Source organism: Bos javanicus, chromosome 19 (genome assembly GCF_032452875.1).
Source record: "Bos javanicus breed banteng chromosome 19, ARS-OSU_banteng_1.0, whole genome shotgun sequence".
Taxonomy (NCBI): Eukaryota; Metazoa; Chordata; class Mammalia; order Artiodactyla; family Bovidae; genus Bos; species Bos javanicus.
Genome location: NC_083886.1, coordinates 10164196 through 10190711, shown reverse-complemented (window position 1 = coordinate 10190711; position 26516 = coordinate 10164196). Strand labels below are relative to the sequence as shown.

Below are 26516 nucleotides of genomic sequence, written 5' to 3'. Positions count from 1 at the left end.
TGTATCAGGCAGGAGAGTGTCTGACCCTGAGGTCAAACTAGGATTATTATAGGCTTATTCAAATCAGTAGAAGGATGGTGACATTTTTCTTTTTCCTAATGACCTAAAGCACATCTCGTGCTTTTATTTATAGCTTTATAGTTAAGCAGGGCTTCTCTGGTGGCTCAGTTGGTAAAGAATCTGCCTGCAATGCGGGAGACCTGGATTCAATCCCTAGGTTGGAAAGATCCCCTGGAGAAAGGCATGGCAACCCACTCTTGTCCGTAGAGTTCTTATCTGGAGAATTCCCATGGACAGACGAGCCTGGCAGGCTACAGTCCATGGGGTCGCAAAGAGTCAGACACGACTGAGTGACTAAGCACAGCATAGTTAAGCAAGCCTACTTCATCCCACAAAGTTCCAATAGCCTTCCTAAGCGATCATTAACTTACAGTGATCTCCCAAAGTTTCCTAGGTTTCCCTCTATCTAGTCCACTACTGGAACTTCTACAACTACCTGTTATTGTTTAGTCACCAAGTCCTGTCCAACTCTTAGTGACCCCATGAACTGTAGCCCACCAGGCTCCTCTGTCCATGGGATTTCCCAGGCAAGAATACTGGAGTGGGTTGCCATTTCCTTCTCCAGGGGATCTTCCCAACCCAGGATTTGAACCCACATCTCCAGCATTGGCAGGCAGATTCTTCACCACTGAGCCCCCAGGGAAGCCCCACAACTACCTGTGTAACCATCTGATTCTACCCCTATCAGGCTTACAGATGGTTTTGCACAGTATGTAGGCACCTCCCTAAAAACGTGGACAGCTACAGCACTACAGTGGTAGTACACCCCTTTCTAGTGCATTCTCAAGGACAGCAGTGGCAGTAAATCTCCCCAGTGGGCAGCATTCTGATCAGGGCACCTGTCTGTTCATTTTGGGGAAAAAATGGCCAGAGGGATAAGTTTGATTCGTGCCCGTGGCCAATGGTTTGGCTAGATAGCCAGGGACTTGGAAGGAACATGATTGGAAAATTGGTGACAATCAATCTAGGTCACAGTCCTATCTGAATGAACATAGAATGTGAAGACATTTATATCTGATGTGAATGCTCACCAAAGGTGATTTTAGTAATCAGAGGTGGATTTTAGTAATCAAGTAGAGAGGGTGACCAGCCAGCCTGTCATTGCCCACTGGCTTATAAACAAAGTAGACAGATGGCAGGGATGAAGGTTATGCATGGGCTTAGCAGCATAACTTCCACTCGCCAAGGCCTAACTGGCTACAGCTACTGCTGAGTGTCCAGTCTGCCAGCAGCAGAGACCAAGGCTGAGCCCCGGCACCCTTCCCTGGGGTGACCAGTCAGCTACCTGGCGGCAGATCGATTACACTGGACTGCTTCCACCATGGAAGGGACAGTGCTTTGTTCTTATTCTGCACATGGATTTGCTTTCCATGCACGTACTGCTTCTGTGGACTTCTAGAATGCCTTATCCACCATCATAGTATTCCACACAGCATTGCTTCTAGTCAAGGAATTCACAACAGATGAAGTGCAGTAATACACTCACGTTCACAGACTTTACTGGTTTTACCATGTTGCCCACCATCCTGAAGTTGCTGACTTGATGGTTGAATGGCCTTTTGAAGACCCAGTCACAGATGTAACTAGGTGGCAACACTTTGCAGGGCTGGGGCAATGTCCTTCAGGAGACTGCCTGTACTCAAATTAGCATTCCGTGTATGGTGCTATTTCTCCCACAGCTAGGATTCATGGTTCCAGGAGTCAAGGAGTGGAAATGGAATGGCAGCATTCAATATTAACCCTAGTGATTCATTTGAAAAATTTTGTTTCCTGTATCTGCAACCTTATGCTTGCTGATCTAGAGGTCTTCCTTCCAAAGGGAGGAACGCTTCCACATTCACATGAGGATTCCACTGAACTATAAGTTAAGACTGCCACTTCCATTTTAGACTCCTCATCCCTCTGAATAAACAGGCAAAGATGGGAATTACTACACTGGCTGGGGGGATTGATACTGGCTACCAAGGGGAAAGGGGGCTGCGACCACATAATAGAGATAAGGGAAAGCATGTCTGGAATACAGGAGACCCCTTAGGGCATCTCTTAGCACTATCATAACCTGTGACTAAAGTCAATGGAATACTGTAACAATCCATGAGTCAAGATTTCTAATGGCACAAACCCTTCAAGAATGGATGTTTGGGGGCATCCCACCAGGAAAAAAACAAAAACAAAAACAAAACACACAACCAGTAATGAGGTGCTTGCTGAGGGTAAAGGAAATACAGAGTGGAGAGCAGAAGACAGTAGTTGTAAATACCAGTTATGACCACCTAACCAATTTCAGAAATGAGGACTGTATGAGTATTTATTCCTTATTTTATCGTGAATACGTCTGTGTATTTTTTCTTCCCTCTCTTATCTCCTTGCCATCTAATATAAAATGTATTAATAAAAGCTAACTTTACATTAGTGAAGTTCAGTTCAGTTCAGTTCAGTCGCTCAGTCATGTCCAACTCTTCACGACCCCATGAATCGCAGCACGCCAGGCCTCTCTGTCCATCACCAACTCCCAGAGTTCACTCAAACTCATGTCCATCGAGTCAGTGATGCCATCCAGCCATCTCATCCTCTGTCGTCCCCCTTCTCCTCCTGCCCCCAATCCCTCCCAGCATCAGAGTGAAGTTACAGGATTATTAACATCATCCAAGGACTTGGCCTCCTCTTTTGGGGGAAGTGTTAGTGTATTTTCAGTCATACACAGGATAAATGTATCATGTTAGGTGGAAGCATGACTTTTTTACTGTCTTTATAAGGAGATTAAATGTGGTTTAAGGAGATGTGTATTGGTGTCAGGTTGACTGGATATAATCTGTGATCATCAGTTTTATGTGTGATCAGTTGACTAGGCTCTAGTACCTAGATATTCAAACACTAATCCAGATGTTGTTAAGATACTTTGTAGATGTTGTAACATCTACAATCAGTTAACTTTATGTAAAAAAAAATTCCTGGATAATCTGGGCGGACCTGATCCAACCAGCTGAAAGGCCTAGAGGTTTCCTCGAAGAAATTCCACTCCTACCCAAGTGTTTCCAGCTTGTCCTTCCTTATGGCCTGCACTACAGATTCCAGACTTGCCAACCTGACCCCTACCACTGCAAAAGCCAATTCCTTGCAATAAATACAGATGAATAGATAAGACGATTGATAGATAGGAGAGAGAGAATAGATATCCACAGGTTGCATCTCTATCTCCTCTGTGGTGGAAAATCTTGCATCCCTTGAGAGTCAGAGCTTGTTTTACATCCAAAAGGGATCACCCAACATATTCATCAGGCATGTCCCCTAAAATTCCTGGGGAAATCCCAGGAGTTCAAAGGATTATTCTAACGGAGGAGTCAATTGGGCAGGTCAGGGCAACACTCCTAGTATTTTTTCAGGGCATGGCTTCAGATATGTCAAGTCCTTTCATATTTATTAAACTATCTGTAACACATTGGAATGCTACACAGTCACTTAAAAATATGCTCTTTATCAACTGTCTCTGAAAAGGGATACAAAACCTCTTAATAGTAATTGCTTCTAAGGAGGGAACCCAGTGGTGTGGGAACAGGAATGGGAGGAATAATTTTCACTTTTTGTACTTTAGGAATGTTGGATTATGTGAATCTATCATCAAAGCTAGGGATTGGCAAACTGCAATCCACAAGCCAAATCTAACCCACTGCCTGTTTAAAGTTTTGCTGGAACGCCTTCATGCCCATTTGTTTACATACTGGCTATGGCTGCTTTCATTCTGCAATGGCAGAGTTCAGTCATTGAAACAATTACATACACTACAAACATGATGTCATATGGCCCACAAAGCCTAAAATATTTACTATCTGACCTTCTATGGGAATTTGCTGATATCAATTTAGATTTTTTAAAAATAGAAAAGTAAACTGACATCAAAAGATTAAAAGATACCCCCAAAAGAACTGAAAACACCTGTCCACACAAAAACTTAAATGTTAATGTTCACAGCAGCACTAGTCACAATAGGCAAAAAGTAGAACCAACCCAAAAGTCACTCGACAAATGAATACATTAAACAAAAGATATAGCCACACAACGGAACACTGCTTGGCCAGAAAAAGGAATGAAATGTTGATAAATGTTAAACACAGATGAACCTTGAAAACATTATGCTAAGTGAAAGAAGCCAGACATAAAAGGCCACATTTCATTTATGTGATACACATTATGATTTCATTTATGTGATATGTCCAGACAAGGCAAATTCACAGTGACAGAAAATACATTAGGGGTTTACAGGGGTTGCGGAGGAAGGAAGAACAAAGAGTGACTGCAAGTGGGTTTCTTTGAGGAGTGATGAAAATGTTCTGGAATTAGATAATGGTGATAGTTGTATAACTCTTTGAATATATTAAAACCAGTGAATTGTATACCATCACCAAGTAGAAGGCATTTCACAGTAGGGGAAAGTTCTACATCCCAACTATTCCAAACATCCATGAGATCTTAGGTAAGTTTCTTTCCCTGTCTGGTCCTTAATTTCCTTCTCTATAATACAGATGCAATTGGACAACGAGGGGAAAGGCCAGTACAATGAGATGTGAGGGGAGATTTGGGGAGCCTGACTTCCCAGAATCCTTTATTCTTTCTTCAAGATTCATAATCACTGACTCTAAAAACCACTATTTTCATCATCATCATGTTCCAATTTCAAAACACTTTCACATACATGTCAGTTGATACTCATAACCACCCTTTAGGGAAGACAGGTATTATCCCCATCTTACAGATGAAGAAATTGAACTTCAAATGACTTGCCAAAGTTCATACAGTGGTTAAATGTAGGAGCTGGGACTCAGTCCTAGGTTCTGTCCACACCACCACACTGGCCTCTCTCTAAAGCCCTAGACACCACTGTCCAGCATTCTCATTACAAACTACACATCATTTGGATAAAGCAAGGGAGGAGAGGCACAAGGACTTGGGCCCTCCTCGGCCTTTTCTTATGAACCTCTCTGTTTCGGCATAGCAGCAGCCTGTGCATAGTAGACGTACACTGGTGAGGACACCAAGCCCACGGTGTCACAGAGACGTACATAAAGGTATACAGGACCTGCTCGACAGGTGACAGGTCACTCCTCGTTACCAGAATGGTGGGGAAGCTGTGCCTTAAGTTCAGGGGAGACCTGAGAGTTCAGAACTCTGGGGGTCTGCTCTCTCCTAAATCTAGAAGACTCATTAACCCTTCTCATGAAATTTCTAGAAGGGACAGCTCCTCAGTGCTTAATAGACAAGAGAAATGAGAAGGGAGGGCCTAGGAATTATCCTCATTGCCTTTGCTGAAGTAGAGTCTAGGAAAGGGAATAACAGTGAATAAGGCATTCAGTCCTAAGCTCAGAGAACTGGACCTAAATCTCAAGGAATATCTTTGAGACGACTGCTGTCAAACCCAGGTCAGTCCTTGTAAGTCAGTGTCTGAGCACCAGTAACACTACCAGCTATGTGCGCTTCAGCAGGTCATTCACCCTCCCTGATTCAGTTTGCGTATCCAAAACTGTGGCTAATGACTGCTGGGGTCTAGCTCAGAGGGGATTTCAGTGGCATAAACTGAAATGCTTTAAAAATAAAATGTACTTTATAAACACTCTTTCATTCTCCCATGGCTGCCAAGAAAGAAGGGCTGAACACACTTGGGGAGTGACCCACTGACGACTTTCCAGAGCTTGCCAGCAAGGGGGAGTCAAGCCAAAGGCTAAAGTCTCTTCAGAAAAAGCCAGGTTGCCCATGTTTGCTTGTCCTTTTTTTTCATTTTACCAATAACATTTATCAAGTATTTCCTACAGCATACAATGTTGTTCTGGGAGCTTGAAGATTAAAGCAGTGAAAAAGAAGAAATGGTTCTGCTCTCAAAAAGCTTATTTTCTACTTGTGAGAGATGAATAAATTAATGAATGTCAAGCTTAGGGCAGGTGCTGTGCTGAATTTAACTGGGTAAGATTAATAGTGATAGGGGAGTGGTACTGTTTCCTATAGGATGTCAGAAAGCCCCTCTCATAAGAGGGTGTTTGAACAAAGACGTGAAGGAAGGGGATAGTTTAGGAAACAGCCACACCCCTGGTCTAAGTTCTGGGGAGAGACAGACACATTGTCCAGGGCAACAGAATTTCCTACCATGCTGGTTTGGTTTGCCCTTCTTGGATTCATCTCCATACTCTTCTTCCTGCTATGCTCCCTGGGGAGAGGCGGGCTGACCCCTAGACTGGATCTCTGGGTCATCCTTGCCATCTTCTGCCTGTTAGGTTCAGCCAAAAGGAGGCCCCAGAAAATTGGAGTACAGGATGGAAGAAGTGGAATACTGATGCTCCAGCTTTCTCAGCCTGGCCACAGCTCTGACTGGCTGCATCCCTCTGCCACTGCTCCCATCAGCTTTCCACAGCCCTTTTGTAGTCCATCCTCCCATGCGATCCTCCTGGGTCCCAGTGGGTAGGGGCTCGTCAGGAGTCTTGCAGGATTCACCTAGATGAGCACCAACTACCTACCTGGGCCAGAGTGCCTTGTCCATAGTTGCCACCTAGACTGCCCCTCCCATCAGGACAGGAAGATGAGTTTTGACCCTAGAGGCATCCATCATAGATATTATGGACCGTGGCCTCACTCTCCTCCCTCAAACTCCAGTTCTGTCGAATTCTTCACACCAGCAAAGGTAGGAACAGAAATTGAGGTTCTAGACGGCCCCCCCCATTACTTCCTTAGGACCTCACTGCCCTGGAGGCTTTTCTCCCTAAGATCCAGCCCATAGACTTCCTATGTGAAGGAACTTGACCTACCTAACTCCCAAAACCAACAGCTCATTGCCCAGTTCATTTCCTTGATAGTATTTATCACTATTCCCTGTAGCTCAAACGGTGAAGAATCTGCCTGCAACGCAGGAAACCCAGGTTCGATTCCTGGGTCGGGAAGATCCTCTGGAGAAGGGAATGACAATCCATTCCAGTATTTTTGCCTAGAGAATCTCATGGTTAGAGGACCCTGACAGGCTACAGTCTGTGGGTCGCCAATCGCCAAGAGTCAGATACACCTGAGTGACTAACACTACTACTATTTATCACTACTGGCTTTTCATTGTGTATGTCAGCTCTGTCCACTAGAATGTACATGTCATGAAACAAAACTTTGCTGTTTTATTCTCCTTTGTGAACAGCATCTTAGGCTCAAGTATAAAACTCAAATGTTTCTCAGTGAATGAGAACAGAAATGAGTATAAAGCATCTCTGCTCCCTAGCACCCTCCACAAGGATTATAGCCATAAGCCTAGACATAAATGGCTTAGGGTCACTGGCCTGGGCAGCTACTCTCAGAAGCATCTTAGTACCGCTGACTTCTCCAGGTGTATGTGGGCAGGAGCCCCAAGCAAGCCAAAAGATAACCCAGGAGTCAGAGAACTACTCAGGTTCCATCTTGCTGAAATGAAGGCCCTCGGCTTCTCCATTCCCAAGTGGCTAGAGAAGGATTTAGCTGAGACACGGTCTTCCGGTCTCAACATCTATCATACAGAAGAATCAAAATGTGGCTCACCAAACCATCTCCACCAATAACCCAAGAAATCTCGTAGGTGAGTGCTGCTGGTTATTTTCCCTCACTTAAGGGCCCCAAGCCTTGGCCCTCCAACTAAGACCGGATTCAGACCAATCAGTATCTCTTTAGCCCCATTCCACTCCATACTATATACCCACCCCACCCATGTGTGGCACCCCTGCCACCAACTAAGCCATCCCCCCTTTACCCCCAAAGAAACCCAAACAGCTCAGAAGTGCATCAATCGACCTTTAATGTCCAAAAGAGGCGTGGATGCAGAGCACAGGAGATGTGGCGGGGTCTCAGCCCCTGCTCCAGAAATGAGGGAGAGATGAACACAAACTAGACATTTCCAACTGGCCACACAAGTCTGGGAGGGCAGAGGGAAACAGATCTAGACATTCATAAAAAAATAAAACCTAAAATCAAGCACTCAGCTTTGTGCCCACCGAACGGTTTGATATGGGGAACTCACTCACCATCCAAGTCCCCACCCTCCCCTGTCAGCATCAAAAAGAAAGCTCAGTACACACTAAAGGCTTGGGAAGGGGGCATTCTCCTGCCTCCCCGCCAACCCCAAGGATGGACTTGGAAGAAAAAGAGAATGAGCTGGATCCCAAACCCCCCACAGCATCAACCCTACACATGAGAGTTTTCAATGCAATTTATAAGAATCAAAAGCTCAATCAGCAATGACTTTCCCCCCACCCCATCCCCCACCCCATCCCTTTTGATCCACAGATAAGATTTCCCTAGCACTCCCCTTGGAATCTCCTACCACCAGTGACCCTGCTCCATCCCCAAATTCCTGGCTTCACCACTGTAAGACTGACCTCCTCTGAAGTTCCCCCAAAGCCCCTCAACAGCCCTTTATCACTTCCATCCTGCCTCCCACAAGAGGCTGCCACCATTCACAAAGTCACTTTCCCTCACCACTGAGACTAGGCTCCAGAATGGATGGTAGCATGGCCACCTCATCCTGGGCTATCCTCCTAAAGCCCACCTGGGAGCAGATGGCCATAGGGCAAGCAGTGTCTAGGCCAGATGGCTGAGGGGGGTGATACCCATACTCACCCCCAAAACAGATGCCCCAGAGGTTAACATAGGTCCACTTATCTACCCATATACCGGAGAGATTCCACAGTCCTGCCCCTCCCTCCCCTCTACCCCAAACCAAGATACACACACACATTCACACACATATACACAGAGGAAAATCAAGGGAAACATTGATTTGGTTTGATTGCTAAGACCTAACTAAGAACTAGTCATCAGAAATTCCCTTGCCAGCCAACTAACAGGGGCTGCTCTAAGAGAACTCCAGAGGAATGAGAAAACCAAGGGCTAAGCAGGGAGCAGACAGGAGGGAAGAATGAAAACAAACAAAAAAAATCGAGCTAATCCTACCCTCAACATCCTCCAAGCATGAGCTCTGGCTGGAAGAATAAAAGAAGATAATCCACAAAGACACAGCCCTTACTTACAAACTCTTCTGACAAAGACAGCAAGACAAGTCTGCTCCCCACTCCCACACACCACAGACAAACACGTCTCAGGGCCCCTTAAAGAATCCAGCCCCACTCCCTGCCCCAAGCCGTGGAATCACAGTTCAGTGGAATATTCTCCCTGGTACTAGATCATCCCCCTACCCTCCGTCCTATCCCTCTCTCCTTGTCAATCCTCACTGTCCCTCCCGCAGCCTTCCTGGCCCTCCTAAAGCAGCATCCACCACCAGAAAAGGCAGCTGCAGTTTTAGTTCCACCTCCAGAAACCTATTTCTTTTCCCCAGCCCTCCTAGTCTTACAGGCTTTTTGAGGGCTTTTTATTTGTATAGGGAGAGAAAGAGAAAAGGGAGGAGTGGGAGAGATTTCCTAGTGCAATACAACCAAAAAAAAAAAAAAATTTAAGTCTTGAAAAATAAACATAAAGCAGCCTTCTTCCCCAGGCAACTAAACAGAAAGAAGTTTGGTTTTGTTTACTGCGACATACACATGAAATCGAGTATACAGTCCATGCAGTAGCACAGCCATTGGAGAGGACATCCTGATGCTGGCCCCAGTGCAAAACAGTCCCAGCAACGCTGCCTGCTTGCCATTGCTGCCGCCGCCACTGACACCTTCACTGTGGCCACCTAGCCTGACTTGAAGAGGAGGATTGCAACTTGACCCAAGTAAAAATAGATGAAGTGCTTTGTCTCATGTGTAACGTAGCTGCCAAAATTTCGGCCCACGATACAGTGCCAGGTAGGGTTATATTTCTTGTCAAATTCCTAAAAGAAGAATAAAAAGGAGAAGAAAGGCGATTAGGACAGCTGGAGGATGAGAAATCAGAATAAGAGTCTGATTGGTTTAGCTGTCATCCCCACCCCATCCCCAGTCTACGGCCTCAGTTCTCTGAACTTCAGGAGCTCAGGTTCTAAGGTTGGCTAGAACACTCCTTCATTAATAATATAATACCACAAAGGCTCCATTATTTCTCTCTAGAACTTTACACCCCTAACATCTCTTGTCTCTCTAGCTACCCTACTCAAAAGCCCACCCCGCGATTCTTCAGCAAGGGAATCAGAAAAACCAATAGAATTAAGAAACACTCCAGTGATGTCACACAGCATTGAGTAAAAGAGAAAAGCAAGTCTCTCTGACTTGCCACTCACATTTCACACTACTGAACTAGCACTTCCAAATGCCAAAAACCAAGACACTAGAGCAAAATGGGGACCGAACAGGAAGCAATTCTGTCTAAGCCAGCTTTAAAGGCACTCCAGTGTGCCAGGCACTATGTGGGCTGTAAGCACGGACAAGGGCCTCAGTCATGAGACCGAGGCAATTCCCTCACTTCTCCCAGGGATCTAAGTTCAACATCAAAAGCCAGCGAGGAAATCCTCAGAACCTAATCAGACAGGCCCTGGCACCCTGTGAACCCAGCAGAAAACAGATGGCTCAGTTCTAGATGCATCCTGCCATGACTGTGAAAGGAGAACAGCCCTCCACCACAGGCTCAGCAATGCTGCCAACCCTGGAACTCTGTCTGCCAGGAGCTCAACCAACAACTTGTTTAGTTTTCTCACAGCCCCCATACCACATGACTCCAAAAGGTATTGGCAAACAGTGGATAGGGCATGGATCACCACACAGAGCTTTATTCCTGACTGAAGACTGTGTAACATAGAAGACCCATAGTTGCTTCCCCATAAGCAAAACAACAAAGCAGGACTCAATATAACCTAAGGATTCTCCCCAGAGTCCATGATTCTACACTTTCTCCCTGAAAAGAACAGAAAAGGCATCACTCAACAAGGAACCAGCACCCCTAGCAGCCTTGCTGGCTCTGCATCCCTTGGCTACACACACAGAAAAAGTCTCTCAGGACTCCAGTTTCCACTTCTCATACCACACATGGACAGCAAAGAGCTCTGTTAAACCCAAGGACACTATACCACCTGTATGGACCATAGTGCCATGGCTCTTAGGCATCCTTGGGATACCAGAGCTGAGCATATCACACTGGGACTATGCCACCAATGTACGTGGACCCTGACTGGAAATTAGGGACCCTGAGTACCACCTCTCACCTCTAGCTCAGCTGCTTCCTTGCTATATATATGTTAACTACATCTATTCACCCTTTCATTCAGAAACTTTTCAGGGATTAAATCTATGGCCCCAATAATGCTCATCTATTAAAAAAAATATATATTTTATATATATATAAATATAAATATATATATATATATATATTCAAGCACACCCTTTCCTTAAGAAAGTAGGGAGAAGGTAATTAGTACATGAGTCCATTTTTTTATGCAGGGCAGGGGCGCACAGGTCGACTTGTGGGATCTTAGTCCCTTGACCAGGGATTGAACCCAGGCCACAGCAGTGACTGCACTGAGTCCTAACCAGTGGACCACCAGGGGTCCTTTTTAAAGAGAAGAAAAGGAAATCTCCTACATAATGAGACTATACGGCTATCCCACTTTAAATGATGCAGCTCCCCCAAAATTTATGATCTTATCTTATCCATTCAAACATCCCTGATCTTCATTTTGAATAGTTCTGAATTGGGACAGTTATATTTAATCCTGAAGTTTCACACCCTGTTGTTCTGCAGTCACATAATTATCTGTAAACACACCCACACCCCAGCACAGTTCCTACTAAGAACTCTTAAAGTGAACATGCTAGTAAATAAGATTCATTCCCCAATTTACCTGCTTTGCAAGTTCCCAGGGTTCCGTCTGCATGGACTACACCTACTTTCATATGTCCCCAGCTCCAGCCCTCCCTGGGGCATAGGTGAGCTATCCATCCCTACCCCGACCACCAGCCACAGCTCTCCCAGCACACCTTCTTGATGTAGGCAGCAATGTCCTTCTCTATGTTGTACTTCTCCATAGCCTGCGTGGCACAGTCAACGGCATCTTGTTGCATGTCCTCAGACATGTCTGCATTCTTGATCACTGCCTTCCGGTCAGACATGGTGACACTGCAGAAGAAGCAGAGAGGTGAGGCTGCAACCCCGTGCTCCGGGCAATGAACAGGAACAGCTGAGTGTGGGGCCTCAGCGGAAGAAACCAGCACAAAAGGTAAGGGCAACAGAAAACATAGACATGAAGCATTATAAGAGGGACATCGTAAGATTTTAGCAGAGATGAGGTTGCCAAGTCTGGGAAATACAAGATAAATAGTTAAAAAGACATAAGTCATCAGTTTTTGTATGTAAAATGAGGCTTTTCTAACTCTCAATTTATCTATTTCTAGTATTCTGAACAGCATGAACAGCCAAAATACCACAATATACCAGCTACCAGTTGTATCCTTGGGCAAGTTACTTAACCTTTGTGCTTTATCATCTTAAAATGGGGACTTGAGTTAACCTGAGGGCAAACCAGGTGATATAACACCTGAACATAATAAGCCCTGATTTAATGACCATTATTATATTATTGGCATCACAGTAGGAAGATGAATTAGGTCTGGTCCTTGAATAAGTCACTCAGCCTTTCTGCATTGATTACTTCCATTTTAGCAATGAGGATAGCTCTCTATCAGGAGTTGCTATAAGAATTAAAATGAGGTTATATGAGAATAGTGCAAACAAGGGCAGTCTACACAGTGGTCTGTCCCATTAACCAGATTCAGCCCACCACCTGCTTTACATAGCTTTATAGAAATACCCTACAATGGCAGAACAATGGCAGAGTTGAGCAGTTGCAAGAGATGATATGGCTTGTAATGCCTAAAATATTTATTATCTAGCCCTTCAAATAGAAGACTGCTAAGTCCTAGGCTACCAATGTGCAATGGTGACAGAGACAAAGGTAAAGAATTATTATTTTAACTGCACTGCTTCATAACCCTGCCATCTAAGCCACTGCATTCACCCTACAGCAATCAAAGTTCCAGTGCAGACCTTGCATGTTCCCTCCCTAGGAAAACAGAAATTCCAAGTGGGCTGGCAAGGGCCTGCCTAGCAGTCTATGGCATGTGAGGTGCTTTGCAGGAACAGAGATGAGCTGCAAACTCCTGTCCTCTGTCCTTGACCACAGTCCCTGCTGCAAAAATCTATATCCCACCTCCCAGGTACTATTCCCCAAAGCACCACTCTGCGATCAGCCCAGTGGGCAAAAGATGCTGCTGTTTCAGCCCTATCTGATACAATGCTACACAGGAACCTGTCTGCTCAAGGAGAGATCCCTGGTATCATTCCAGGATACCTTGATCTGAGTCCACACTAACCTGTGGGTTGGATGGGCAGAAAGGGAAGCAGAATTCATGACTACTCAGCCCGCACCAGATGCAAAGGATGCATGCATGCCAGCTGCTAACCAGGCAGCCCTTTAGTGCATCCAGGGTACCTCTGTCTCGCACTGGCAAATTAAGTAGGGCTGGTTCCACTTCAGCAAGAAGTGGCAGAGCAATGGGTTAGTGCCCCAGCGCCCTCTGCTCCCACACTCCTGAGAGAAAAAAGTCAAGAGCCTCAAGAGGAGTCTGTGAATACCACCTGGGGCTGAAGAAGAGGTCAGGAGAATCCAGTTCTAGCCCTAGCCATTATGACCTGAGGCAAATCAGCATCCTTTTTAAAAAAACAATGGTTGAAATAAATGTGGCACCTTCAATGGGTTTGAGCAAAGGTACAACAGCAACACAGAGAATATTCTAAGGCTCAATAAGTGTGACCAAAACTAGTGTCACCTGGTGGCTACCACTCAGAAGGGGGCACTGTTTACAGATCCAAGGGTGGGAGTGCGGCCCGGTTAAAGTATGAAATCAGCATCCCTTTTCCCAGCAAGCTAACCTGCTCCACTGCCTCATCCTCAAAAGTCCAAAGGAACAACTTTGTCACAGTGATTAAAAGCTACCTTACCCTCCAGGAGAGCCTGCAGTTACATAATGTTGGTCTTGTGACTACAATGCCACGATTCTTCACCCCTGGCCCCCCAGGCGTCAGAGAGGTGAGGCCTTGCCCCAGCCTCCCCTGTCCAAGGTGCCAGGGAGAAAAAGGGAAGGGAGGGGCCAACATAGCCCCTCCCCCTGGTAGAAAAAAAAAATGCTAGGGACCTGGGCCTCCAGACTGAAGGATGACCAGAGGGCCCCAGGCCAGCTGCCTCAGTCACGACCCAGAGGCTCCCCTGAAAAGCAGAGGGCACTCCAGGACAGCTCTCCCTCCTCTATTACCAGCCTTGCGACAAAAAGGCCAAGCTTTCGAACGACACGACCCGCCCTCCCCAGCCCCCAACACGCACAACGCTCGTATTTCCTCCCTTCGGAACCCCAAGGGGCTGTCTCCCTCCACTACCCCATCCTCCAGAGGGCTGCAGTCCCGAAGGCCGGCACCTGGGCGATGAGAAAGCATCCTCCCCGCCACCTCCACCCGGCCGGCCGGCCGCCCTCCCCCGCCCGGCCTGGAGCAGCGCCGGAGTGACGGGGCGTCCTCGCTGCAGGAAGGACGCCCCAGAGGGTGGCGGCGAGAGGAGCCGCGTCACGCCCGAGCCCGCTCCGCCGATCTCCCTCGGCCCCGACACCAGGGCCTCTGTGCGCGCAGAAAGATCCCGGGGGGCTGGAGGCCGCACATCGGCAGCCGGTGGCCCCGGCCGCGCCCCGAGGTCGTGAAGATACAGGGTGGCGCAACCCTGGGCCGGAGAGGCGACGGGGGCGTCATGCCGAAGCCGGACCTGCTCCAGGCCTCGCGGCCGAACCTAGCGCGTCGGGCCACCGCCCCGGGGCGCCCCCACCCACCGCTCACCTTCACAGAGGCGAGTTCTCGCGGGGCCTCGGGGGAGCAGCGATGGCCTGAGGCAGAGCGCGGGCAGGGCGGTGTCCCTTCGCCTCCGGCAGCAGCCGCCGCCGCCGCGGTCTCCGGCTCCCGCAGGCCCGGACCGAGCGCTCGCGCCGCCGCCGTCCGCCCTAGAGCTTTCCTGGCCGCCCGCGCTCCGCCTCGCGCCCGCCGACCCGTCTGCTCCGCGCTGGCACCTCGCAGCTCCGCTCTGCTCTGCCGCTGCTCTGCCGACGCGCGGTCCCCACTGAAATAGCGCCCCGCCCCCGCCCCCCCGCCGCGCGCGCCGCCGTCCGCGCTCCCCATTGGCTGGGCCCGCCCGGCCCCGCACTGCGGGCTTCTCCCCGCGCCGCTCTCGCCCCACATCTTGTTTCCTCCCACAATGCCTCGGGGCGGAGGGAGGGGGTGGGGAAGGGGAGCAGGAAAGAGTTGGGGGAGGGAGACGTGGCCTTCAGAACAGAAAAAAGAAGTATGCAGACCCCCCTACCCAGGGCTGGAGAGGCCAGGCCTAAATAGGAATAAAGAGGCAAGGTTCAAAGTGATGGAAAAAGAGGGGGGGGCGTCAAGACCCCAGTCCTAAGAAGAATAAAAGGAAAGAGTGGGATGGAGATTTCAAAGGCTGGGAGCAGATGGGAAAGGGGTAGAGACCCTGACCTTTGAAAGAGGAAGGGAAGGAGGTGAAGTCATAAGCTTTAAGGAAAACAGGACTCCTTCCCTCCCCCCAAAACTGTGGGAAGGAGAGGACAGCCAGCACTAAGGAGAGGTAAAGCCATAAACTGCCCCAGGGCTCCCCTCCCCGCACTTTCTGGGAAGGCCCCTTCCCTCCTGCTCTTTGTTCCCGAGTCTTAAGGCCTCGGGACCTAAGCTCCCAGCTGGGACTCCAGCTGCTGTTGAGCTTCGAAAGCAACGGATGCAGACCCTACGCACACTTGTGAGAGGGGAGGTTTGTCTTCGATACACAGGCCCATGGAAAATAATGAAAGTAAGCCATTTGGTCAGTCCGCCCTAACCATCTGGTTAGACGGTACCGGAGGGAGAGTGAATAGTACCTCCTAGAGGTACAAACCGAAGTACATCAAGACTGCCAGGACTCTTAAAATTCACCCTATCCATATTCCTCATCTTATAAACAAGGAACAGAGAAAGGGGAAGCCCTTGCCATACCACCACGGTTCAGGCCCAGACCTGGCCTCTAGGCTGAAAAGTGATGCTTGTAGGCAGCAGTCCCCCTGGTGTTTGTGGGTGGGTGTGTAAAATACCTGTGCACACTGGGAGAGTGCGTGCCCCTCCAGGCCACCCGCCCACCGCCAAAGGAGAGCGAGAAACAGCTGCTCTTATCCCGTCCACCTGTTTCACAAAGGAAGTGTCTACTTAAGGGGGTGGTGAGGGTCTTTCGTTGTTATTTAGGCGGTTAGTGGTTTCTGACTCTTGTAACCCCATGGACTGTAGCCAGTCAGGTTCCTCTATCCGTGGGATTTTCCAGGCAAGAATATTGCAGTGAGTTGCCATTTCCTTCTCCAGGGGATCTTCTTGACCCAGGGATTGAACCGAGTCTACTACATTGTCAGGCGGATTCTTTACTGCTGAGCTATCAGGGAAAACAGAGCGTCTTTATTGGGAGCCAAGCATTTGGGCCACACAGTGTGATTAAGAAGCTTCCATTCATTCCTATCAGTTTCCCTTCATTGCCCCAAACCATGGTCAGGAAGTTGGACTTTTTCTGGCCCTCGCCTACTCTTTGGCACATCATAATTTAGTGTTCATTACGAGTCAGGGGGAACGTGGAAAATAATCCCCTTTCACTCCCGCTTTTGCAGCCTGCTCTATCATCTTCAACCTCAATCAGATTTCAAAGAAACACCCAAGACCTGTGGTAGCCCCTCACACCAAGGGTATTCTGATGTCAGCCTCAGTGTGAATGAATGGGGGGTGGGGCATATATAGTCAGGAGGAAATTACCTCAGAGAAGTTCAGCAACTTGCCCCAAATTACCTAGCTGGTCAGAGGCAGTATTTAACCCCAGGCTGCCTGTTGCCAGTGCCTACACTTTAAGCTTTTCCACTATCCTGACAGAGAAAAGATAAAACTATAAACTAGGCATTGGGTGCCCTATTTCAATTATACCAGCATTTCCTAAGCTTATCTGACTCCAAAGACCTTGTTTATCCAGACATTTTTTATTAACATCTCCAGGAACTATTCCATAGGACACAGTTTTGGAAACTTCTGCTATACTAATTACTACTATTTATGTAAAGTGCTTACTGTTTAGGATAATTACTATACAGCATAGTAACTATTATAATTAATGTTTCTGCTTAACTTGGTGGACATTTCTATTTGATACCACTACGGGTTCATAATTGTCCAGTTTTCTGTTGCCGGATAGCAGAGCCATGTCTTCAGATTTAAATATCATCTGGGACGTATGTTTTCCTCATATCTGTGAGCCCCTTACCCGTTAGCTGCTTCTTTAACTTAAGGGGACTGTGGTCAACTTAAGTAGTTTACACCATGATCTAGTCTTGATGGCAGGTCCCTAAATTCCAGACCTCCACTGTGGGTGCCCCACAGGCTCTTTGGACTCTTCGCATACACATATATCCTGCCTGGTCATTAAGAACATTGGCCCTGGAGCCAGAATGCCTGGATTTTAAACTCTTTCCACCACACAATCAGCTGTGCAGATCTACCCAACCCATTTAACATCTCAAAGTTTCATTTTCCTCATCTATAATCAAGAATAATACCTACTTTATAGAGTTATGAGAAGATGCATGAAAAACTCTTGGCACGATGCCTGGTCCATATAAGTATTTAATAAATGTTAGCCATCATCAACATCTCTCTTCCAGATGTATTTCCCTTTCCTGTGTTTCTTGCCTCAGTTCCTGGCCCTATCAACCACCTCAGAAACCTGCAAGCCCACCTGATTTCCCTACCACCTCTCCATCTCCATCATCACTCACCTCCTGGCCATTTCTCCAGTCCATGTCCCTTTCATCAGGAGTGCCTCATTCTCATTGTGTACACCCTGCAACTGACACTCATCATCACTTTCAGTAGGTTCCCTGCCCGCATTCTTAACTCTTCCTCCCCAAATCCACATGCAGAGGCAGTGACCTATCTAAAATGTGAATCTCCCAGGTACTTCCCTCTTCCCTGCTCAGAAAAAAAGACCCTGTTCTTTCCCATAACTTACTTCCCCTCCTCTCCCTTCGTTCCCCACCCCCAACAAACGAACCCCAGCCTCTCTGCCTTATCTCCCCACCCAGATGTAGGGGAATTTCCCCCTACACGGGAAATTCTCTGTATAGGTATTAGTTAAACTGATCATGCCCATTAATGACTGAAAAATACAGCTTGGAAGGGCACATTTCATCTCTTCTCCACCCAAAGAACCTTGTCCGGGCTCTTCTGTCTCTTTCCTTAGAACCAGTAATGCATTCTATTTACACTGGGCCCTTACTGCCCAGTGCAAGTTGCGAGCTAAGGTAAGTCATTGTCAGCCCTGGGGAAACTCCAAGCCTGGTTTCTGAATTGATTTCCTTCTCACATTCTCTGGTTATTTGCATGATATCCTTATACTGTTAGGTAAAGACCATCAAGGCTCTCTCACTCCAGCTGACTGGGTCACCTACAGGGAAGAGACCATGGCAGTGACAGAGGTCATTTCACCAAGCCCTTTTGCTATTGACTTGCTTCAAGAACTCCAGGAGGATGGAGAAGAAGGGTGGGAACAAAAACACATACCATATTGCCATGCAAAGTCTGGTCCCAGTTCCTTCTGCCAAGTCCCCACTGGGAAAACCTAAGGAAAACAATCCAACTAGAACTACTGGAATTTGCTGGTTTCTTGGGTGGCCTTGCAAGACATACTTCCCTAGGCAACCATTTGCCAAGCCCCAGATATTACCCCTCCTCCTCCCCAGTCCCCTGAAACTTAGAGGAGCCAGCCAAGGTCAGCCACATGACTGGGAACTGAAGAGGTGAACACTGGACTAGGAGTCAAAGACAAAGTCTTAAGCCCAACTTGGCTCTAGTCAGGTCATTTCTGTAAGGTCCCTGTCAGCCCCAAAGTCTGATTCTCTTGTTTCAATGCCCTATCCCAGGGGGCATCTTCCCTGTGGATGGAAGAAATTTCTCAGGCTAAGAGCCTCTACCTCAGGTTAAGTTTAAATGCTTCTTTCCTATTCTTTCTGTCTATCCATGTACTCTGAATTCAAAGAGCATTTCTCTACATTCACACCACCCACCAAAGGTGGGATATGATTTTGTTTGCCTTTTATTCCTTCAACTAACAAAGCAACTTCATATAGCTAAGAGTCAATTAATGTTTAGAGCTTCAGTTAAAATATTAAAGCAGATGGTCACCAAGAAGGAACCAAGAAAAAGATGCTCCAATGGAAGTAATGGTTTCCTTATGATTTAGGAAATCACTAAATCATAAGGAAACCACCAATTTTTCCTTCATTGTCTGGACAGTCCTAAGGAATCCTGCCCCTGCTGTGGAAGAACTAAGACAATGGTATGGAATGTGTCAGCTATTGAATATCCAAAAGGCCAAGTTAGGGTTCTTGCGTATAAGAAACCCCTGAAGAAAATAGCAGGACCTGAATACCTCCCCTGACTCTAGGGACCTGGAGCCCTGGAACTGTCTCCTCAGGGCAGACCAGTTGTTGCAAATCACCGGGTTTTTCTTTGAATCACCCCACACTTGATCCAAATTCCCAAAGAAGGGCATCTGATTGGGTAGATTGAGTCATAAGTCCACCTGTTGACCATGCAGCCTGACAGACCTTCTGAGACGGATGGGGGGATAGCTGAGAGGAAAATCTACATGCATTTACAAGAGCCAAGAGAGTAGGCACTGGGTGAGCAGAAACCACGGAGAGCCTCAAGAGTGGAAGCTAGGGAGGACTTCCCTGGTGGTCCAGTGGTTAAGAATCTGCCTTCCAATGCGGGGGACACCAGTTCAGTCCCTGGCTGGGGAACTAAAATCCCACATGCCATACTGCAACAGAGATCCTGTACAGCCAATTTTTTTTTTATTTTTAATTAAATGAATTTTTTAAAAAGAATGAGAACCAATGTTATTTATGAGGGGGATCCTCATCCCCACTGTTACAAAAACATACATTGTGCTTTCTCACCCTAAATCCCTTAGAGTGAGGTGGGAAATGGTGAGAGGAGCTCTAAAACATGAGACCTGTACAACTTTGCCTTCCTTTCTGAGGACAATTTTGAAGAAGAAAATCTTGTCTTGTCAGGCATATTATGGCATATTCCAGTTGGAAAAAAATTTAACCTTCTCACCAGGAAATGGAGGCATACCTTACATTTAAACACAGTAATGTATATGTATATATGTGTGTGTGTGTGTGTGTGTGTATACACAAACATTTTATAGTTCATATACCATAAAATTCACCTTTTAAAATTGCACAATTTGGTAGGTTTTATTTTATTCATAGAGCTATGCAACCATTGCCACCATCTAATTTTAGAGAATTTTCACCACCCCAAAGAGAAACCCCATACTCATTGACAATCCTGCCTCCTTTTTCTCCCAATCCCTACTAATTTACTTTCCATCTCTATGGATTTGCCTGGACATTTCATATAAACTTCTAATAATGACGTTTCATATAAACAGAATCATAAAATACATGGTTATGGCCTTTTGGAACTGTCTTATTTTACTTTGTATAGAGTTTTCAAGATACATCCATGGTATAGCATGACTCTACTTCATTCTTTTTATGGCTGGTTAAAACCTCATTGTATGAGCATACTATATTTTGTTTATCCATTCATCAGTTGGGTTATTTTCCACTTTTTAGCTGCTATAAATAATGCCTCTGTAAACATTCATGTATAAGTTTTGTATTGGTATATATTTTCAATTTTCTTGGATATACACCTAAGTGTAGAATAGCTGGGTTTTATGGGGCTTCCCAGGTGGCACAACCCATCTACCAATACAAGACACATAAGAGATGTGGATTGAATACCTGGGTCAGGAGATACCCTGAAGGAGGGCACAGCAACTCATCCCAGTATTCTTGCTGGAGAAGCCCGTGGATGGAGGAGACCACATGGTGGGCTACAGCCCTTAGGATCACAAAGAGTCAGACACAACTGAAGCATCTTAGCACACAGCACACGTGGCAACTCTCTATACTTCACTTTTTGAGAAATGGTCATACTATTTTTTAAAGCTGCACCATTTTGTATTCCTACAAGCACTGTGTGAAGAATTGTGATTTCTCTACATCTTCACCAACACCTTTTATTATCTTTTTTATTACAGCTGGCCTAGTGTGTGTGAAGTGGTATCATTGTGGTTTTTCATTTGTATTTCCTTGAATAGATGTTGAGCATCTTGTCGTGTTTATTTGCAATGTGTATTTTCTTTGGAGAAATGTCTATTCAGATCCTTTGCTCATTTAAAAAAAAATTTTTTTTATTGTTGAGTTGCAGGAGTTCTCATCTTACAGACAGACATGGTTCACAAATATTTTCTCCCATTCTCTGAACTGTATTTTCACTTTCTTGATAGTGACCTTTGAAGCTATATTGTTTTTAATTTTGATGAAGACCAGTTTACCTATTTTTACTTTTGTCCCTTGTGCTTGCAATGTCACACCCAAGAAATCACTGCCTAACCCGAGATCACAAAGATGTGTCCTGTGTTTCCTTTTAAGAGTTTTAGAATGATCCATTTTGAGTTAATTTTTCTGTATCGTGTGACAGGGTCTAACTACATTGTTTTGCATGTGGCTATCTAATTGTCCCACATCTTTAATGGAAGAGACTATTCTTTCATCACTAAATGGTCAAAGATCAGTTGACCATAAATAAAAGAGCTTATTTCTGGACTGTCGTTTCTTTTCCATTGGGCTATAGATCCTTATGCCAGTACCACACTGTCTTCATTACTGTAGCTTAGCAGGAAGTTGTGAAATCTGTTTGTGTAAGTCTTCCAACTTTGCTCATCTTTTTCAAGATTCTTTGTTTAATCTAGGTCCCTTTCATTTCCATAAGACTTTTAGGACCAGATTACCAATTTCTGTAAAAAAATAAAACAGCTGGGATTTTGATAGAGATTGTGTTGTATCATAGATCAATTTGGGGAGTATTGCTATCTTAACAATATTAAGTTTTCTGATTCACAAACACAGTATTTCTTACCATTTATTAGGTCTTCTTTAATTCTTTCAATAATGTGTTATAATTTTCATTGTGTATATCTTATACTTATTTTCATACATATATTCCTAAATATTTCATTCTTTTTAATGTTGTAAATCAAATTTTTTCTTAATTTCATGTTCCAGTTGTTCATTGCTAGTGCATAGAAATGGAGAAGGCAATGGCCCCCCACTCCAGTACCCTTGCCTGGAAAATCCCATGGACGGAGGAGCCTGGTGGGCTGCAGTCCATGGGGTCACTAAGAGTTGGACACGACTGAGTGACTTCACTTTCACTTTTCACTTTCATGCATTGGAGAAGGAAATGGCAACCCATTCCAGTGTTCTTGCCTGGAGAATCCCAGGGACGGCGGAGCCTGGTGGGCTGCCGTCTCTGGGGTCGCACAGAGTCGGACACGACTGAAGTGACTTAGCAGCAGCAGCAGCAGCAGTGTATAGAAATACAATTGGTTTTCATTTATTATATTTTGTATTCTGCAACCTTGCTGATCTCGTTTATTAATCCTTAAAAGTTTGTATGTATGTGTATTTTCTTTAGAATTTTCTGTATACAAGATCATATCATCTATGAATAGAGATAGTATTACCTCTTTCTGTCCAACCTGAGTGCCTTTTGTTCCTTTTTCTTGCCAAAGTTCCTAGCTAGAATTTTCAGTGCAGTGTTGAATAGAATTGGTGAGGGCAGACATCTTTGACTTGTTCCTGATCTCAGGGGGAAAACTTTCATCTTTCACCTTTCACCCTTAAGTCTAATGTTAGATGTGGAGTTTTTCTAGATGTTCTTTGTCAAGTTACGGAAGTTCACTTCTATTCCTAGGTTTTTTGAGTATTTTTATCATGAAATGGTATTGAGTTTTTCCAAATACTTGTTTTGCATCTGTTGAGATGATCATATGATTTGGTTCCTTTAATGTATTAATATGGTGTATTACATTGATTTTCAAATATTAAACCAATATTGCACTCCTAGGATAAATCCCATTTGGTCATAACATGTAATCCTTTTCATATGTTGCTGGCTTCATTTTGCTAGTATTTTGTTGAGGATTTTTCTATCTATATTCATGATATTGATAATATAGTTTTCTTATGGTATCATTGTCTGGTTTTGATATCTGAATAATACTAGACTCATGGTATGAGTTGGAAGTGTTCCTTCCTATTCTATTTTTTGTAAGAGTGTGAAGGATTGTCATTAATTAAACATTTGGTAGAATTTACCAGTGAAGCCATCTAAGCCTGGACTTTTCTTTGTGGAAGGTTTTGAAAATACTGCAGGGTTTTGAGGGCTTTCCTGGTGGTTCAAATGGTAAAGACTGTGCCTGTAACACAGGACACCAGGGTTCAATCCCTGTGTCGGGAAGATCCCCTGGAGAAGGAAATGGCAACCCACTCCAATATCCTTGCTTGGAGAATTCCATGGACAGAGGAGTCTGGTGGGCTACAGTCTGTGGGGGCACAGAGAGCCAGACATGATTGAGTGACTAAGACTTGAAAACACTAAACAATCCCTTTACTTGTTTTAGGTCTATTCAGATTATCTACTTCTTGAAGCGGTTTTGATAGTTTGTGTTTTTCAGAGAATTTGTCCACTTATATATATTATCTCATTTAGTCTAAACTTATTCATAGTGTTCCTGTATAATCATTTTTATTTCTCTAAGGTCTCTTTTTTCACTCCTGGTTTTGGTAATGTGAGTCTTCTTTTTTTTTTTTTCTTGGTCAGTCTAGCTAAAGATTTGTCAATTTTGTTCATCTTTTCAAAGAACCAACTTTTTAAAAACTATTTATTTACTTAGTTAGCTGTGCCTTAGATGCAGCACTCAGAATCTTTATTTGCAGAATGCACACTTTTATTTGTGGCATGCGAACTCCTACTTGTAACATGTGGGATCTAGTTCCCTGACCAGGGATGAAACCCAGGTCCCTCGCATTAGGAGCTTAGAGTCCTAGCCACCAGACCACCAGGGAAGTCCCAAAGAACCAACTTTTATTTTCACTAATTTTTTCTATTGCCTTTCTGTTAATAAGGTGATTCTTGAGCACCCAGATGACACAAGCTGCTTAGGTCAGCATAAATTCAGACCGGGACCCTTCCTTTGAATGGCTAGATTCAAACTCAACTCCTTGACTATTTCCTTCTTAAATCAGGATGCTGTCTATTTTGGTGTCCCCCTCATCATCCCCAGAGTAACATGACAGAGAAGACAGAGACTGCATTGTTATCTGGGGGCTATGTGAGGGACAACAGTTCCATTAAATCCATAAGCATTTTTTAAACATCTGTAATGAGCTCCATGGAAAGCACCAAGAGGCACAGGGATGAGAAGCCAGAAGCAGCCTCAGGCTGTCCAACCTCACCGTCTAGTTGAGGCGGCACACACGGACACAGCCAGCTTTAACACAAGCTAGACTACCATGATGGAGAAGGCAATGGCACCCCACTCCAGTCCTCTTGCCTGCAAAATCCCATGGATGGAGGAGCCTGGGAGGCTTCAGACCATGGGGTCACGAAGAGTCGGACACGACTGAGCGACTTCACTTTCACTTTTCCCTTTCACGCATTGGAGAAGGAAATGGCAACCCACTCCAGTGTTCTTGCCTGGAGACTCCCAGGGATGGGGGAGCCTGGTGGGCCGCCATCTATGGGGTCGCACAGAGTCGGACACGACTGAAGCGACTTAGCAGCAGCAGCAGCAGACTACCATGAGGGCTGTGATTGAGAGTGATGAAAATGCTCCCAGGGGCCTGGGGTTGGAGGAGAGCAATTGACCAGCCTAGAAGAGTCAGGGAACAGAAGAGCTGGCATTTAAGGTAAGTCCTGAAGCATGACAGGATTTGTAGGGGGAGGGAAGGAAGGAAGGTTCTTCAGTCCAGAGAAGCACACGTGCCAAGGCAGGGAGTGGTAGGAAGCCAGGCCTGGCGTGGACAGACTGTGCTGGGGAAAGGACAGGCCGGACAGAAAAGCTAGGGCCAGACTTTGGAGGAGCCTGAAGGATGTGCTGGGCTTCCTTGGTGGCTCAGAGATTTAAAAAAAAAAAAAAATCCTCCTGCCAGTGCAGGAGACAGCTTCAATCCCTGGATCAGGAAATGACAACCCACTCCAGTATTCTTGCCTGGAAATCCCATGGACAGAGGAGTCTAGCAGGCCACAGTCCATGGGGTCGAGAAAGAGTCGGACACAACTTAGCAACTAAACGCCAACAACAACAAAGGATGTGCTCCAGAAACTAGAACTGTGTCTTTAAGCTGCATGGAGCCCACTGAAGGGTATCGCGCTGAAGGATGACATGTCCGGCCTTTATTGAAGCTGGAGACCGCAGCAGACATCTAGGTTGGTTTATTTGGGATCTCTGATGCCTTCCTCACCTGGAGGGGCAAGCAGAGACGGCGGTCTTTACCCGTGTTGGTCACCCCATCCTGGGGACTCTCTCCTCCCTATGCTTCCATACAGCAGCTCTTCCCTGATTTTCTTCCTACCTGTCTGGTGGCTCCTTTTCAGTCTCCTCAGCAGGCTCCTCTTCCTCTGCCCATCCTAAGTGCTGGTGTTCCTCAAAGTTCTGTTCTAGAACTTTTCTTCATCTCACAAGACCATTCTTCCTTGGAGATCTCATAGGTTACCATGGCTTCAAGGACCAAATATGGATTGGGAGATTTCTCAGGTCTCTCTGCTTATTTAGACCCATCAGATCTGTCCATTGGACATCTCCATTTAGTTATTTTCATTAAAATTAGCTCCAGCCATGAGTAGAGGGAAAACTCTAAGTAAAATGGCCCAAACAAGATAGTTTATTTCTCTTTCAGATAAAAGGAGTCCAGAGCCTGGTATATTTCCAAGCCTGGTATAACAACCTGGGAGTCACATCTCTGAAATCTCTCCCTTTGTCTCTATCCCCAAGCCAGCATCCTCCCCCTTGGTCACCTGCACCAACTTCCCTGTTCTTGCTCCTCTCAAATGCATTGTCCACATCTACGCTGCTCAGCATGGTGGCCAACAAACACATGTGGTTATTCCTAAGTACTCAAAAGGTGGCTAGTCCAAATGGAGATGCACTGTAAGTGCAAAAGGCACACTGGATTTCAAAGGTTTAATATGAAAAAAAATGTAAAATATTATGGTTTCTCTACTGATTATATGATAAATGATAATAGCTTTGATATATTAGAGTAGATAAAATATATTATTTAAAATTAATTTCATCTGTTTCTTTTTACATTTTTACTAGAAAATTTTAAATTACATTTGTGGCTCTCATCACATAGCTATCAAATAGCACTGCTCTACACCAAAGCAAAAAGCATCCTTCCAAAACACCAATCTGGACGTGTCACACATCTGAAAAGCCTTTCAGTGGCTTATCAGTTGTCTTTAGGCTAAAGTTTCATCCACTCCATATGGCTTTCCAGTCCTCCGTGGCCCAGCTTCTGCCTCTC

The 26516-nt window shown here is 45.6% G+C and overlaps 1 protein-coding gene across 2 annotated transcripts; it reads right to left on the bottom strand.

Annotated features, from left to right (window-relative positions):
* Positions 1 to 7832: 7832 nt before the first annotated feature.
* On the bottom strand, positions 7833 to 25653 carry DYNLL2 (dynein light chain LC8-type 2). Of its 2 annotated transcripts, none has more exons than XM_061390081.1 (3): positions 25563 to 25653; positions 11940 to 12078; positions 7833 to 9865 (listed from the first exon to the last, which is right to left on the bottom strand). In XM_061390081.1, exons 2-3 carry the CDS (start codon positions 12069 to 12071, stop codon positions 9728 to 9730), a joined length of 270 nt encoding a protein of 89 aa, XP_061246065.1. In that variant the 5' UTR covers positions 12072 to 12078; positions 25563 to 25653; the 3' UTR covers positions 7833 to 9727. The 2 variants fall into 2 exon arrangements, with proteins under 2 accessions (XP_061246065.1, XP_061246064.1); XM_061390080.1 differs by lacking the exon at positions 25563 to 25653 and adding an exon at positions 14839 to 14934.
* Positions 25654 to 26516: the final 863 nt, after the last annotated feature.

Bases quoted from the DNA above. Each gene is read 5' to 3' on its own strand.
- DYNLL2 (XM_061390081.1), bottom strand. From the start codon at position 12,071: ATGTCTGACCGGAAGGCAGTGATCAAGAATGCAGACATGTCTGAGGAC. The intron at 9,866-11,939 runs GTGTGCTGGGAG...TTCTTCTTTTAG, and splicing joins TTGCTGCCTACATCAAGAAG to GAATTTGACAAGAAATATAA.